General features: G+C 40.2%; 2 protein-coding genes across 9 annotated transcripts in view; one reads left to right on the top strand and one right to left on the bottom strand.

The window, feature by feature from the left end:
• The first annotated feature begins 1,817 nt into the window (after positions 1 to 1,817).
• Rfesd (Rieske Fe-S domain containing) lies at positions 1,818 to 15,834 on the top strand. 7 transcript variants are annotated; one of them, XM_042261793.2, is made up of 6 exons: positions 1,818 to 2,388; positions 10,157 to 10,329; positions 10,426 to 10,460; positions 12,199 to 12,441; positions 15,225 to 15,291; positions 15,623 to 15,834. In XM_042261793.2, the coding sequence occupies exons 2-6, from the start codon at positions 10,158 to 10,160 to the stop codon at positions 15,634 to 15,636; spliced, it is 531 nt and encodes a 176-aa protein (XP_042117727.1). In that variant the 5' UTR covers positions 1,818 to 2,388; position 10,157; the 3' UTR covers positions 15,637 to 15,834. The 7 variants fall into 7 exon arrangements, with proteins under 7 accessions (XP_042117727.1, XP_076408096.1, XP_076408097.1 ...); XM_076551977.1 differs by having other exon boundaries at positions 2,180 to 2,320; XM_076551978.1 differs by lacking the exon at positions 1,818 to 2,388 and adding an exon at positions 2,713 to 2,848.
• Spata9 (spermatogenesis associated 9) overlaps positions 15,352 to 17,101 on the bottom strand; it is a 28,064-nt gene continuing 26,314 nt past the window's right edge. For both annotated transcript variants that reach the window (XM_006986541.4, XM_042261791.2), the window contains exon 5: positions 15,352 to 15,833. In XM_006986541.4, coding sequence (XP_006986603.1) covers positions 15,549 to 15,833 — 285 coding nt within the window. In that variant the 3' untranslated portion in view covers positions 15,352 to 15,548. The remainder of the gene's footprint in view (positions 15,834 to 17,101) is intronic.

Below are 17,101 nucleotides of genomic sequence, written 5' to 3'. Positions count from 1 at the left end.
ACACACTTAAGATAAATATTTTAAAAATCAAAACAGTAGATAATGCAAATATTAATTTCAGTTTTTATTATGACTTTACAAGTGATATATCAAAACTAGATAATTATCCTGTGTTTGGTCAGTGAACCAAATGGTGAGAAGGAACATTGATCTATAAAATATTACTGGTCATTCTAAAATTATATAGTGAACAGAATAATATCAGGGGAATTAATATTGAGCTATTCTTCTGAGTATCTCTGTGTTTCATTTATTGAGGCCTATTTTTAAAATATTTATAAGCCAAACATGGCGGCACACCTGTAGGTGATGTGATTTGAAAGAATCACTTGAGCTTACAATTTTGAGACCAATCTGGACAACATAACAAAACTTTGTCGTAAAAGAAAAAAATCTATGCAATATACTGGGGTAAATGAACAAGACTCCCAAGTTTCAGGTTCCCCATCCTTTGGGACACTATGTTAGTATGTTAAGTACAAGTTATCGTGTTCAACCTTGGGTTTTCAGCAGAATCATTTTGGAAGTGAAAATATATTGGATCCCTTCCCTTAAGATTTTACTTCATTGATCTGGAGTGCGGACTGTGCACAAGATTTTTTTTTTAATTCCTAGATATATCTAAAGCTTAGCCAAGGTTATGAGCTATTGCATCAAAGGATCATTGATTTTTAAGTCTTTAATTATTCTTTGTGAGTGGGCACATGCACTCTACAGCCTGCCTTTGTGGAGGCCAGAGTAAAGCTCTGTGGACTCAGTTCTTTGATCATTACACAGGTTCTGGTGATGTGATTTGAAAGAATCACTTGAACTCACAAATTTGAGGCCAGCCTGGACAACATAGCAACACTAGAACTCTGGTTGACAGGCTTGCAAGCGCCCTTACTCCATGGACCATCACGCTGGCTTTTTTTTTTAAGGGGGTCTCTGTGCTGCCCAACACTGGGGTTCAAGTGATCGACCTCAGCCCCACAGTAGCAGGCTCTACAAGCGCTTGCCACGGGCCGGTTTACAGAGAACATTTGAAAACCTGTCATCCATTTAGCTTCCACCTCTGAGCATAAATATGAGGAATTCTTACTGTGTTGCTTTTAGTTAGTATAAGTAAATGCAAAAAGAAAATGGGCAGTTAAAAATTGGAAGCGAAAATACACCATCTCCCCTTAAAATCATTAACACCTGCATATCTGTATCACAAGCAATAACTTATTTGTACTAAAGAGAGCATATTACACATGGGCACCTATATGTTGTGTCTTTCAGTGTACAGCATGTAATTGGACCTTTCAGTGTACGGTATATGGCTGTCAAGTGTTCCTGTGTTCGTATTGTATTTTATCCAATCATTGCCTGAACTGAAGGTCACTCTACTGATTCTTTCGTTGCTATACACAATCCTATACAAGGATTACATGCGTCCTGAGGCTTCTGCCAATATTTTTCTACAAGGTACGTTCTTAGGCATGAGATTGATGAGTGCATTTAAAATATGGATAAATTTAGCGTGAGACCAATAATCGTCTTTAAAAAAAAAAAAAGAATCGACGTCCCTCATGCTGGAAGAGCAGGGTAGGCTGGCTGTCACCGTGAAATCCACTCACAGCCGGCCAGAGCTGGAGAGGTAATGCCGGAGGCGCGGCTGACGCCCGGGAACCAGCACTTCCGGGCACGTGGCGCTCGCCCCGCCCCTCGGAGACGCTGCTCGGGTGACGCACGGCCGCCGCGCTGGGGGGGCGGGGCGAGGGCCCCAGCCCCGGAAGCTGGGTTCTCGCGGTGCGGGGATGGGTGCGGGGCGGAGCTTCCCGCGCGCTGCTTCCGGTCTGGCCGGGCCCGGGCCTGGGCCTGGACTTCCTGCGGCGGGGGCGGCCCTGAGCCGGATCCTGTAGTCCTGGGCGCTGCAGTTCCGTAGGCGCTTCGCTCCGGAAAGGGCGTCCGTGAACTCCTCACCCTGACAGCTGGGCCGCGGCCGCCTTTACACACGCCCTCCCCGTACTGGTGCGCCGTCGGCTAGGAAAGCGAACCCGGAAGGCCCCGACGCCCCGCGTGCCCTCCCGGGATGGCCGCGGGCACTGCTTCTGGCCGCGCCGCGTCCCGTGCGCCGCCCCGTCGAGCCGCTGCAGCCTGTCTTCTGAGCTGTTAGGACAGCTGGTGTCGGAGCTGCAGAGCCCTTCGGGGGCAGCCGGAGGGGCGTTTCCCGTGGTTGCGCCTAGCTGTAAATAGCAGAGCTGTGTTAAAGCAGTTTTCGTCCCCACACCCTATGATGACAGCCTCTTAGGCAGCACAGCCCCAAATCAGGCGTATTCCGGGGAGTCAGACCCAGGTGAACCTTCTCATCAAATACCAGACGCTGGCGGTAATCTGCTCAGCTGCATGACTTCATTAAATTGGGCAAGTGTTCTACTTTAAATATTTGTGGACACAATCTTGGATATTAGCGTTCCTAGATTTAAATTCGGACCTATCTTTCCTGATATCGTATGCACCGCCAATAAGAAGATCTATACATTTTTGCTGAACGGCTTTTGTGGCTTTCAAGATGATTTTTCTTTCAGGCCACATTTTTTATAAATCGCTGACTGCTAATTACACGAAAGTAATGCCAAACAGCATATTCATGAATCCTCAGTTTTGTGAGGAGTAATGAACCTTCACGTCAGAGTGTTTAAGCAAGTAGTCACTCACCAAATATAGCTGGTCTTATGTATTTATTGTCATCCAAACTGATATAAAACTGGCCAAAGCATTCCCCCTCCCTGAGCCTAAAAGCAAGTGTGTCACCCTGGAGATAAGCATTGGGGTAGTGTGTGGGCTTTAGAGTGCCTTAGTCATTGCTTAAGAGGAGTGACACGTGAGTACCTTTACTTTTCGACTTTTGTGTTCAGTACATGTATACTTGAATGAATTATCTAAATTAGAAAGGTATCTAAAACTGACAGGCACATCCACTTAGCTAATGTGTAGTTTTATTTTTAGAAGTCTCACTTTTAGAAACCTAATTTTAGAAATCAATAACAACAACAAAAACACCACTTTTCAAAAAGAGAACTGTGGAACAGAACTGAATTTTTTAAAGAAGGAAATTATCTATTGCTCAAATTGGGTAATTGTCTAACTTTTCACTTTCTTTTATTTAGGTAAGGGAATCTGTTATCTTTGCTCTATTGTACACATGGTGACTGGTTAACAATATATTGTATTCTTGAAAAAGTTTAAGTGCGTGGAAAATGTTTTCATCACAACATGTTAATTATGTGTGGTAACTCATTTATTAATTAGCTGGATTTAGTCATTCCACATGTATGTGTACTTCAAAACATCATGCAGACTAAATACATACAATTTTATCTGTCAGTGTAAAAAAGCTACACTTTTAAAAAGTCTACTTTTCTAAAATAGAGGAAATATGTAGGCATATGTAGGCGTTCATGAATAGTTTATCAGGGTAACAAAATTTAAATTCTTAAAGGTGAACACATGGACTCATTGTCTAAATGGACTATGATATTCACAGTATTTAATTAAGAACAATATGAGTATTAATTTTAAATAATTATCACATCATAAATAGTACCGTGTATGATGCATAAAGAACACTATTATTTGAAAGATAATACTTTCCTAAGCTTATGCAAGACTATAATCATAATTCTCTGAAACTGTTATCCCTTAGACAGAGCTCTCTCCCTCTGTTTCTTATCAGCCACTTCAAAGTGCACTACAGTGTTTTGTTTTGTTTTTTTGGTTGGAGTCACCTTGTCAATGTTCCATGCTCAAACACCGAAATTTGAGGGAGGCTTTTATTTGCTTTTATTTGTTTGCTTGTCAGGAGAGGTTAACTTGTAGAGTTAGTCTACATTTATTGCATTTTGCTATTTTTTTGTTGGGGGTGGCTAACTTCTTACCTAGTGCTAAGGTTTGAAACAAGATGTACAAAATTCTCAAACAGCTAATTCTTGATCTATGTGCAGGTAAATGCTCTAAAGATATAAAACTCTGTTTTTCATGAGTTTGCAACAAAGTAGTATTCGACTTAAACACTAGAAAGAATAACTTTAAATAGAAAAACTAACAACATTTTTTGAGGCTTTAAGAACACTTTTCTTATCCTCTTGCTTTTCTCTGTAAGTTTACACTATAAGCATGTATTCACCGAGGCTGGAGAGATGGCTCAGCAGTTAAGAGTGGTTGCTGCTCTTCCAGAGGATCCGAACTCAATTCCCAAGAGCTCCATGGTGACTTAAAACTGTCTGTAACTCCAGTTCTGGGTACCAGACGCCATTTTACAGCCTCCTAGGCCACTGACATACACATGGTTTGCAGACATACATGCAGGCATGTAGTAGAACATTATTTTAAGGTGTGTTACTTTTGCTTATGTTACATTTGTTCAACTGTGCAGCTGTGTTACTGTGCCTGTCTAAAACACCTGAATGTCCAGTGGTGAGGCAGAAAGGATAGGCCGGGCTAGCAAGCAGAGAGAATATATAGAAGAAGGAATCTGGGAGATTGAGAGTTAGGAGCCAGGGAAGGAGGAGGACTCCAGGGGCCAGCCACCCAGCTACACAGCAAGCCAGGGAGAAAGAGTAAAATACAGAAGTAAGAGAACAAGAACGAGTGAAAGATAGGTGGGATAAGTTAAGAAAAGCTGGCAAGAAACAAGCCAAGCTAAGGCCAGGTACTTTAAGTAATAAGCCTCTGTGTGTGAATTTATTGGGAGCTGGGTGGTGGGTCCCCCCAAAAAAGAGTAAAAAACACAATAACTCAGGCAAAATATGAAAATAACATAAAATAATAATGAAAATTCTTACAAAGCATGTATTCATGAATAACATGTTATTTGGTTTTCTTTGCTTTTGCACATGATTTAAAAAATGAAAGCTTCCTTTCTACATTAGAGTAGCATTCCATTGAATGAGTATACAAATTATTCATCCTGCTACAAATGGGCTATGTTGTTTCTTATCTTTTGCTGGTGTGGTCATCCTTCTGACGTGCCTCAAGTGGGATATTGGATCATGACTGTTCAGCTTTGGTGAGACCAAGCTGCATCGGCATTAGCATATGTCATCACTAGTGGTTATGCCATATTCTTGCCAATATTCCAGCTTGGGCTTTGCATCGCATTTTATTTTCCTGATGAGGTTAAGCTTCTTTACATGTGACTATTGGCCACTTGGAATTCCTTATGTGTGAACTGTTTGGTCATGTCTTCTGTCCATTTTTCTTTGCTTATTTGGCATTTACTTACTGTCCATAGGGATTCTTCATATATTCACATCTTACTTTGAGGGGTACATTTGTTGCAAATTTAATGTATTTCTTTACCCCTTTTCAACCCATTTCCCTTTCCTCTACTGTTTCTTGCTTTCTTATGATTTGGTTCCTTTGTGCTCTTTCCATGAAATCTGATAAGGCTGCATGTCCAGCTCTGAAGGCAAATGCTCCCACTAGCAATCTTGTATTTGACCAAATCAAGCAAAACCAGATGGACATGAGACATATTATTCCAGCTTCCTGTCAGCCATAAACAACTTAGAAAAAATTATTGTGATGGTCTCCTTTACCTTCTTATTTCCTCTAAGATAAGGTCTCAACTCTAGAGCCCTGGCTGGTCTGAAACTCACTATGTAGACGAGGCTAGCCTTGAACTCACAGAAAACTGCCTGCCTGTGCCTTATGAATGCTGGGATTAAAGATGTGTGCCACCAAGCTGGCCCCTTGCTTTTTTGGTTAAAATTGTTTTTGCTATTTTATTGTGGGATAATTTAAAAACACAGCATATAGCTCAGTTTTTCCAGTAACGGTAAAGTGCCAAGTTTAGCCCCACCCTCACTCCCAGGTGAGGTAGAACTTGAGGCAGGGGCTAGTGAGCGAATGCTTTATCACTGAGCTGCATCCCAGCCCAACTAGGTCATTTAGAGTAGGGGTTGACTGCAGATTCCAGAGTCGTTTCCTAAACTTAATCTGTGTAAAGTGTGTACATTGAGGGAAAGCTCTTGCTTCTCCTGTCACTGCACACACGTCTGCCTCCACACATGTAGGTTTGGGAGCCCAGGTGTGGGATGCTATCCCGTGTCCTACCTTCCGCCTCGGTTAGTGCCTGCTTTGTTTTAGTAGCCCGTAAATCTCCTTTTGTAAAGCTCACTCCTAATAAACTCGGTGGAGATTTTATTCCTAAGTTTTCTGTTTTTATACACTTGCTTTTAAAATGAGTCATATTTTTCCCTCTTAATGTTGTAAGGTTTATGGGTCGGAGTCATTTAATCTAGGTCCAACTTCTTTAAACAAGTTGGATATGTGGATACATATATGTAAAATGTTAACCTCAGGCTGAAATGGATCCAATATGGTAGCTTCCTGTTTGGTCAAGTAAAGGTGTGTTAACACCTTATGAATGTGGCAGTATCAGTGTAGTTTAGAAAGTAGACTGAGGGTCATCTCCCTATAATTGGAGTATTTGAAGTTGATATGTGATTCATAGTATTTTCAAATGTAGACAACTGTATGTTTTTATTACTAAGAGTATTTCACAGTACACCTACTATGCTTAACAGCAGTTGAGTTTCTACTGACAGTGTGGGACATCATTTTTATTCACTTCATTTCCTTTTTCATATATGTTATGAATTTTGCACAGGTGGGAACCCCCAGCTAGCCAGGCCAGGGTACCCACCACACATGAGGGAAATCATCCTGGGCAGGTGTAGCGGGGGTGATGGCGTATGGAAAGTCATTCACACCCAGGCACTGCATCCATGTGGGGAGTTTATTATAATAGAGAGATGAAGAGAAGGATAGGAAAGAGGGAGACAAGAAAGAAAGAGAAGGGAGAGAAAGCAGAGGTGTGTACACCTTGTGGGAATGGAGAGAGAGAGAGAGGGAGAGTTTTTCCTTAAAACGCAGGGCAGCCCGAAAGGACAGGTTTTCAAGGGGTGGGTCAAAATATTAACAATATATAATTCTTTATCTTGCATAAGGCAGAATTATAAGCCTCACACTCTGATAAGAAATTCATACAACTGTAAAATTGTTAAGGTGTAATTGAAAGAGGCTAAAGCAGTGGCTTAGAGATTTAAGAGCACTGGCTGTTCTTCTAGAGGACCCAGGTTCAATTTTTAGCACCCACATGTCAGCATACAGTCCTCTGTACCTCCAGTTTCTGGGGGATCTGATGATGTCTTCTGGTCTCCTCAGGCACCAGCCAAGCATGAACATGTGGTACACAGACACACATGCAGGCAGAATACCCATACACATAAAATAAGTTTTTAAAAGAGGGAACCAAAGAGAGAGAGAAAGAGAGAGAGAATCTTAGTAAAACCTAGGATTGCTACAAACCTTTAGAGTTATTTCCTTTTGATTTGGAAGGCTATGTCTGACATAAACACCTATTGAGATCTTTTAAGATCCCCAGGCCTGCATAGACCTGTGTTATTAGCACTAGGGAGAGGGAGGCAGGAAGACTGGGAATGCAAGGACAGCCCGAGCTACACGAGACCTGTCTCAGAAACGTGTGTCTTGTAAACATCTGCTGAATGTCGCACAGTGTTATAGAGTGGGTAGTCTTGAGAACTGATCAGACATGTAGCCATGAGACTGTCTTTAGGAGTAATGTTGAGTGATTTTCTTAGTCCTGATTTCTTTCTTTACCTTTTAATTTCTACATTTGGCCCAAAGAGTGAATACAAGACAAAACTTCAAAGTATAGGCAAAAGAGGGTTGTGATGGTTATATTGTGGATATAAGCTTTTACTTAGTTGATAACCATAACCAATATTTGGATTTTTAGGAGAGTTGAGGTGTAAATAATTGGTCAGTTTACATAAAGGGAGCGGAGTAGTCTGAGCTTTTGCTAACAACATTTTAGGACAGAACAGTTTCCTGGGAAGCCCCAGTTTTTTCATGTATAATGTAGTGATCTTACCTCATTGGCTGCCTTTATTTTTCTCTGACTATTACCTACCTGCAATTTGAGGTAGATGATAGAGTAGAGAAGAATGATTAGTTTTGTTTGATTAGCAGTCACTGAGTGCTGTGCTGGTCTTGCCTCTTCGCATCTTCCCCTTGTCCTCTGAATGGGACATGTTTTAGGGATTGGTTTAGACTGTTACTTTTCTCTCCCACATCAGAACACTCTGGCCAAGTCACCTAGCTCTGGTGCCTATCTTAACAGCTTTCTGTTCTGTGTCTTCCTGCCTGTTCTGTTACCATCCGTCTTCCAGAGCCTGGAGCACTGTTAAAGGGGACTGTAAAACCTCCTTGCTTCACGTCAGTCAGTGACTCCCAGTGCCCCTGGACCAGCTCCCTCCCCTGTGCTATACAGCTGACTTCACCTCCCAGCAAGTGTTACCCAGTCTTGCTTGTGATTTTTCCAGGGTTTTGTTGTAGTTGTTGTTGTTCCTCAAATCAGCTAAGCTTTCCCTCAGACTTTCACTCTTTCTTCAGTATGGAACTCTCTTCCACCAATGCTTCACATATCTGACTCATCGGGTTTCAGTTTGATTATCTCAGTTACTCTACAGTCTGTTCTTTGCAAAATTTCTTTACCCTGTCACCAAGTTTGATGTTAATCTTGCCATGTAGAACACAGTCCTTGAGAGGGCAGAAAGCTTCCATGTCCTAATTCCTGAAATGCCAGTCACATAGTCATTGATCAGAAAGCATTCAAAAAAGGATCTTCTCTAACAAGGAGAAAACTCGAAGGAGAATCTGAAGATAACTTCATTTGTAACTCTGGTGGCATTTAAAGATGACCACTAAAGTCATTCCTTAAGAAGCTTCTCTGTCAGTGTTGTAAACAGCTGTGATTAGATGTTACCATGACACTTTAACCTCTGTCATCTGTCATAAGTCCTTAATTTTGTCACACAATAAAGGAATTGAAGTAGCTCTGCTCCAAGAAATAGTTCAGGTACCTACAGGACCCCATACCTTAACATCTTCTGTTAGAGGATGAGCTTGCTTTGTGAAGTCACAGAAGGTTCCTGAAACCTAGAAGCGTCGTGATGGTTCTCACATAGAATCAATCAAATATGACTATAGTCGTCATGTATACACAAGCCACTGAATCACTTTACAGTAAAAAGACAATGCCTGTTCTAAGAAAAAAAAATACATAACCTTCAGTCCTCTTGTATCAGTTCCCCTTGATTAAAGGGAAAAATAAAAATCATCTTCATGTCTGTCAAAATGGAAAAACTCTATTCACACCTCTCACTTGCACTGGTGGGGTAAACAAAAGTTGACTATGTGTTCCATGAACTTCAAGTGAGCCACCTCAGCAGGGCACCCAAGAATCCCCGGACTCCAACAGACGAGAACAACTGGCTGCTCTTCAGTATTGCATTTGATAGGGAATGAAAGGACAGTGATTCTATGCCCCTGCTCTGAAATTTCCATCATAAGAACTGAAAATAACCCTGTCTTCCCTGACAGTGGGGAGCTTTTCTTGGTTTGGCAGTGTTGGGTTAGATCAAACTTTGATCTAGTATTTACAAATGTTCTGTTGTTGTGGAATATTAGTTGAAGATGTGTTACATTTGTTTATGCTGTGGAACATTTGTTTAATGATGCAAAGATGTGTTGTATTCTTTTGTGTTGCACTTGACTCTGTGGAGCTGTGTTACTTTGCCTGTCTAAAATCCTGGATTGGTCTAATAAAGAGCTGAATGGTAGTAGCTAGGCAGGAGAAAGGATAGGTGGAGCTGGCAGGGAGAGAATAAATGGGAGGAGAAATCTGGGAAGAGAAGATCAAGGAGCAAGAGAAGAAGGGGAGGAGGACTCCAGGGGCCAGCCACCTAGCTACACAGCAAGCCATGGAGTAAGAAGTAAAGATATGTCTATAGAATAAAGAAGGATAAAAGCCTAGAGGCAAAAGGCTAATTTAAGAAAAGCTGGCTAGAAATAAGCCAAGCCAAGGCTGGGCATTCATAAGTAACAAGACTCAGTGTAATTATTTAGGAGCTGGGTGGCAAAGACCAAAAGAGTACAAAGAGCAAAGAATTAAAAAAAAAAAAAAATCCTATACAGCTATAGAAAAAAGCATTCATTAGTTTCAAAAACTACTTCAGTGTTTTTCTCCTTCCTTCCTCTCCCTCCCTTCCTCTTCTCACATCCCTTCCTCTCCTCTTTTCTTCCTTCTCTCCTCACTAAATAGCATGGACCCTGAACTCTCTGAACAAGACGACGAGAAGAAGTACACTTCTGTCTGTGTTGGCAGAGAAGATGACATTAGAAAGTTGGAAAGAATGACAGCTGTTGTCCATGACAGAGAAGTGGTCATTTTCTACCACAAAGGGGAATATCATGCTATGGACATTCGTTGCTACCGTAAGATTTCTTTTCATTTTTAGAATCTGTACTTGTTCATCACAAAACTATCAAAATTCAGTTTAGTGATTAGATATAATATCATTTCCTTTTCAGATTCTGGAGGACCCTTACACTTGGGAGAAATTGAGGTATGTAAAATTAAATTTACTTTAAGCAAATTCAGATATTTCCTATATTTTTATTATTTTATTCTTTATTCAAAGATTAATAATTTATATTTAATTCCACTTTAGTACTTTGAAGATGGTTGCCACTATCCTTACCTATTCATACCCTATAATACAAAGAAAACCATTTTCCAGATAAATCATAAAGAGTATGAATGTCTTTTGAACTAGCAAATATTCTGGGATATCTACCCTGTGAATATACTTGAACAAATGTAAATACAGGAAAATTTAAGACCACCTCATTAAATACATTATAACAGCCATGCTGTGGAACATTATGCACCCAGTAAAATAAATTATGCAGGCCTATCCGTGCTGGTATTGAGGGATATTAACAATGTGCTTTTGAGTATTAAGAGCAAATAGAGTAGTTCCAATGAGATTGAAATTCTAACAGAGTCACTTTTTATTGCTATATTGTATGCTTTGAATTTTATGAGTATATATTTTCAATATAATAAAAGTGTTTCTAAATGTTTGAGAGAAAACACATTTAAAAATCTTACCTGAAGAATTTGGGGGAATTGCCTTTGCTTTCTTGTGCTCCAAAACAAGTTGTCTAATTTCTGTCTCTGTTTGTTTATTTTGTTTGTCTAACTGCTGCAAAATACAAGCCTGAGCTTCACTCTTTGCACACGTGTTATTTGCCTGCTAACCATATCTGTTCCTGTTCCGTATGTTAAAGGGCATGTGTTTAAGTTATGAAAATGTGACTGTTTGCTAATACCTGTATGGGAATCCAAGTTAGCGTTTCTGTTTCTGGTGTACAGGCTGAAAGCACCCGTTGATGAGAATGCTATAGCATTGTCTCTCGTGTTTCAGCCCATAAAGAATGTGCTGCTCAACGTGTAAGCCACAGCCCAGCAGCACTCTTGGCATAGTGGAGACATGCAGAACCCCACTGCCTGATGCTTACTGAGTTTAAACAAACAGCTGTGTGTAAAGCAGATCCAGTGAAGCCCATGCTCCTAAGGCTTGGCAACACTTTGTTGGGACATTTTAGAAGTTTGGGATCACAAATTTCTTGTCCATTAGCATTTGCATTCATACTTTAGTAACTCCCAGGCCTTACAGTTCTTCTAGAAGCTAGTGAAAACTCCTATGGAAACTCTGGAAGCCCCGCCCTTTTTCTGTCAAGGAAGTGACATTAATGATCATAACCTCTGGCTGAGAGGCTGTGTGGTCTTCTGCCAGCCAGTCCTCTTCTGCTAGCACTCAAGCTCGCTGAGTTCTAGCCCGCTGCAAAAAGGACTCAATTGTCCTGTTTGCTTTGTGTTGACTAACTTGTAAATAGGAGGAGGAAGCACTGCTCTCTTTGTTCATTTGTGATGTTTATTTTATTTGTGTGTGGGAACAATCCCTGTGAACAAAGAGAATAACTATGTGGAGGTGGCCCTCCTCTCCCATCATGTGGGTTCCCAGGATTGAACTCACATCATCAGGCTTAGTGGCAAGTGCCTTCACCTGCTAAGCTATCTCACTGGCAGGCTCCTCACTGTTTATGACACAGAGTCCCATCGGATAGTCCAGGCTGGCATTGAGCTTAGGATCCTCTCATCTCAGCTTCTGAGTTCATGCAACTCCACCTGGTGTACTTGAACCCAGTTCTCCTGCATTAGATTCTTAACTAAATCTGAGATCTACCATAAACAGCTGAAATGTCAAGACTATTAAATCTGTTGTTTTTCCCCTCCAGGATTTCAATGGACATTCATGTATAGTTTGTCCCTGGCATAAATACAAAATCACTTTGGCAACAGGAGAAGGATTGTACCAGTCTATAAACCCTAAAGACCCATCAGCAAGACCCAAGTGGTGTTCCAAGGGAGTAAAGCAAAGGATTCACACCGTGACGGTGGATAATGGCAATATTTATGTGACGCTTTCTAAGGAACCTTTTAAATGTGACTCTGATTTTTATGCCACTGGAGAGTTCAAAGTAATTCAGAGTTCTTCCTGATAAAAAATATATGGCAGCAAAAAATGTGTGTATGTTTGAAAATATTTTACAGTAATTTTGTTTCAGTAGCAAAGGTGAATTTTTTCCAACATAGGTACTATATATAGCTTTAAAAATCACAGGTTTTGTCAGGGGCTAGAGAGATGGCTAAGAGCTCTTGCTATTCTTCCAGAGGACCTGAGTTTGGCTCCTCACACTCACTGTGACTAAAGCATTGTCTAGTGTTTCACCCATACAGAACGTGTGAGCCACAGCCCAGCAGCACTCTTGGCATAGTGGAGACTATGTTTTAGTAAACATTTGTAATCTATGTGACTTCAGCTCCAGGGAATCTGATGCCCTCTTCTGGCCCCTGTGGACACCAGCACACAGGTCATATACACATAAATCAAAATAGAAGCAAATATTTTTTAAACTCCTAGATTTGGGATGTTTAAAAGCACATTTGCTTTAGTATGACTTCTGGGCCACTCAAAGTTGACAGAATACATTCCATCACACTCTGGATTGATTGGAAGCTGTACATTAGAGGCTCGAGGTGATCAGTTTAGGAAGGACTCACACAGTTGACAACAGATAAAACAGAAAACATAACAGGAAAAGTTTAAGTGGGAAGAGATTCCTTTTAAATACAGCAGATTCTATTTGGGAAAGTTTTCATACATTCAAAGTTAACAGCAGAATGGTCCTCCATCACTTACTTCAGTTCCCAGAGATCCTCTGTTCTTACGTTGCTTTGTCCACAGATCATGTACTTCCTGTGTTTAATTATGGTTTTTACAGTTTTAAAGGTAAAATATAAGCACACTGAGGTCCTCAAATCTTAGTTGTATACTTTTGCTTACAAATGTTTACCAGATGTTTATATGTTAAAATGGCCTCCGGTGAGGCCAATGTGTATGCTGAACTCAAACTTAAAGCTAGGTGTACTGATACACACCTCTAATTCCAGCATTCTGAGGCAGAGGCAGGAGGATCTCTGTGAGTTTGAGGCCAGCCTGGTCTATACAATGAGCTCCAGGTAACCAGCGCTACATAGTGAGACCCTATCAAGAGAGGGAGAGGGAGGGTGCTAGATATCAAAACCAAATAAAACCTGGCTTGACTAGTCTCTTACCAGGGCCATTCCTGAAGTAAAAAAGCCACACACAGTGTCGCCCTAGCAGGACAGAGGCAGTCTCCTAATCAATGCACCAAAGTACTTTGTTTACATGCCACCTTCAAATAAAAGTTTAAAAGAATTTTAGAGAACGTGTGTGTGTGTGTGTGTGTGTGTGTGTGTGTGTGTGTGTGTGTGTGTGTGTGTACAGTTTCCCATAAATGTTTTGTTCCTCACAGTTTACAAGCAGGTTGATGTTCACTTGGTTTACACTGGTTTTACTATATCAGTTATGTGTGGTCAGTGCTGTTCTGACTGCCTGGGACCCATGTCATGCTTGTTATTCAGGATTTAGAACAACACCCTGGGTGTCTGTCATGCAAAACTTGGCAGTCAGTAAAATGCAGATGTAAGTGGGGCCAGAAAGGATGTGTAGGTAATGAACCCATGGTGAAGACTGTTAAAAATAAAGCTAAGTCTCAAAGCATAGTAATTTTCATGATGTGGGGTGAACTAAGTGTCTAGACCTAGTATTTAGCATTCCGCTGTCCCTGGACTCTTCTCCTTGTTGTGAAAATGAGTGAGGGAGCTGCAGAAATGGCTCTGTGGTTGACAGCATTTGCTGCTCTTCAGAGGGGACTGCAGTTTGGTTCCCAGCTCCCACATCAGTGACACACAAGTGCTTGGACCTTTGTGTGTATTAGTGCATTGCCTTTTCTTTTGGGACGTGGGTTACATGACCAAAGAGATTTGTTACTCATTTCTAAGAATACTACCAAGCCAGGCTTGGACTTTCTCAACAATGTTTACACCAACAGTTACTCACTGGGTTCAGAAAATGTGCCATCTCTGAGGGGAGTTCATACCAGCCTATTATTTCTTGAATACCCACAAAATCTTATCATGTGTTAGAATATAAAGTGCTTGAAAGAAACTAAAATTGTTCCTTTAGGCAAAAATGAATTCAGGTCCTTCATAACTTCACAAGTGACTTATAAAATCAGTAGGGAAACTCAGCTATACTGCCTGCAAATAGGAATAAATATACTTTTTACTATCTCTGAAAGTGTGGCATTTTTAAAAAATATTTATTTGACTTATTTGTTTTATGTGCATTAGTGCAAAGATGTCAGATCCCCTGGAACTGGAATTACAGACAGTTGTGAGTTGTCATGTGGGTATCGGGAATTGAACCGAGGTCCTCTGGAAGAGCAGCCAGTGCTCTTAACTGCTGAACCACCCCTCCAGCCCCAGCATTTTTTTAAATAAAGTTTTTGTCTGCCTGTATGTATGTGCATCACACTTCATCTGGTTCCTGCAGAAGTGAGAAAAGGGCATTCGATCCCCAGGGACTGCAGTGACAGACAGTTGTGAGCTGCCGTGTGGTGCTGAGAACCAAATCTGGGCTCTCCACAAAAACAGCAAGTGCTCTTAACTGCTGAGCCATCTCTCCAGCCTCAAAATGTATAGCTTTTAGTTATGAAATTTTCCTTTCCAGATAAGCATTCTGAACAATTCTCCATTAAAAATATAAATGGATTATGAACACATCCATATTATAAACAGTGTAAAATCTGACACAACAAAATATGAATTCTCTTATTAAAAATATTGTTTAGTCAAGTCAGGGAAGATGACTCAATGGTGTGTTCTGTTCTTCCAGAGGACCTGTGTTTGGTTCCCAGCATCTTTGGTGGCTTCTGGAGTCTTGACACTCTCTTCTGGCCCAGGTAGATATCTGTACATATTCATATGAAAATAAAAATTTAAAAATACTGGGTAGTCATACATACATTGTACATCAAGATTCATTTTATTCTCTATGTTATACAAATACAAGAGAATGATGTCATAGTTTTCCCAGCTCTATCCCATTTTAGAAGAGCATTCAGCATATGTAAACTGGTCTTCTGGTTTTGTCTGATGAAATGTACCCATGGACAGATGACTATTGATCTCTCTGAAGTGGTATTTGTGTCTGAATTTCTCATTCATTCAGTTCGGCTGATTGGTCAAACACAGAATGTAAAACCTGGATCTTGTTGCTCTGCTTGTTGGCAGGAGGCTTGCGGTGAGCTGAAAGGTTGTCTGGCTTCTCCGGCAATGACCTGTAAGGTTTTGCTTTGATTTCACCTTCAGAAAACATCGGCTCTGGAAGCACAGGCTCGGAAAAGGCTTTCCTAAAATTGTCACTCTCTCTATTCTGCCTTATGGATTCTTCTTCTTGAAAAATGTTCTTTATCTTCACCAGCACAGCATTAACACAGACTGCCTGTATCAATAAAAAAAAAAATGTTGAAAAGTAATGTTTCTTTTTAAGGTGATAACAACCATAGACAAAAAGTAACATGTCTAACATAGTCAATAATCTACATATTTTAATTTAAAACACCCTCCCTTTGAAGAAACCCTGACACATGGCAAGCAATAGATTGGAAATGTGTTTAAATAAAACATGCATAAAGATAACCTCAGAAGTGAGAAATGCAACAAGTTTATTCATTCAACTTATTCTGCATTACTAATGACAACGAGTCAATTAGTGAAGGACAAGAGCAAATTCCATGAAGCTAAAGGGAACTAGTTTATCTTACAGAAGAACTGCCTGAAGATGATATGATGGATAGTAAATACTCTGTTTTCTCCCCATTTAGATTTCAAAGCACTGTAATTTTCTAATAGAACCTTTATTACAGTAACATTAATTTATTTTATTGTGGTATTTCCATGCATGTATATATTGTATCTTAATCTCATCCACCCCTCTCTTCATCTTCCACTAGTCCCTTGCCCTTCTCTAGTATTCCTTCCTCTAGTTTGGGTCTCTTGGAAAATCATTCTCATTTCCACACAATGAAACAAAACATACTGTACTTCTCTTTCTGTGTTTTTGTACTGTCTTTATGCTTAACAGGATGACCTTAAGTTTCATTCTTTTAACTTGTTCCAAATGATACAATTTCATCTCAAAGGTTTCATTGATATCATGCCCTTTTTGTCTTACTTCTGTTCATATATTTCATTAAATGTATTTATTTACAAATACAGAACCACCCTAGCATCTCTGAAATGAAACTGATTTAATCATGTTGGATGATGTTTTTTTTTTTTTTTTTTTTTTTTTTTTTTTTTTAAAGATTTATTTATTTATTATGTACACAGTGTTCTGCCTGCATGTGTCCTTGCAGGCCAGAAGAGGGAACCAGATCTCATTACAGATGGTTGTGAGCCACCATGTGGTTGCTGGGAATTGAACTCAGGACCCCTGGAAGAGTAGCCAGTGCTCTTAACTGCTGAGCCATCTCTCCAGCCCCCGGATGATGTTTTTAATATATATTTCTGAGTTCAGTTTTCAAGAATCCTATTAAGGATTTTTGCATCTAATTAATCAAGGGTTATCAAAGATTACATTGGCCTATAGTCTTCCTTTCCCTCCCTCTTCTTCCTTTCTCATTTTTTATATTTGTAAAACTTGTATTAATGGCTCAAATATGTTTTGAAAAGTAGTATGTTATGTGTTGATTTAAAAAAAGCATGTGT

The sequence above is a fragment of the Peromyscus maniculatus genome, chromosome 15 (genome assembly GCF_049852395.1).
Source record: "Peromyscus maniculatus bairdii isolate BWxNUB_F1_BW_parent chromosome 15, HU_Pman_BW_mat_3.1, whole genome shotgun sequence".
Taxonomy (NCBI): Eukaryota; Metazoa; Chordata; class Mammalia; order Rodentia; family Cricetidae; genus Peromyscus; species Peromyscus maniculatus.
The sequence above is the reverse complement of the archived record's forward strand: the minus strand, read 5'-3'. Positions and strand labels throughout refer to the sequence as shown.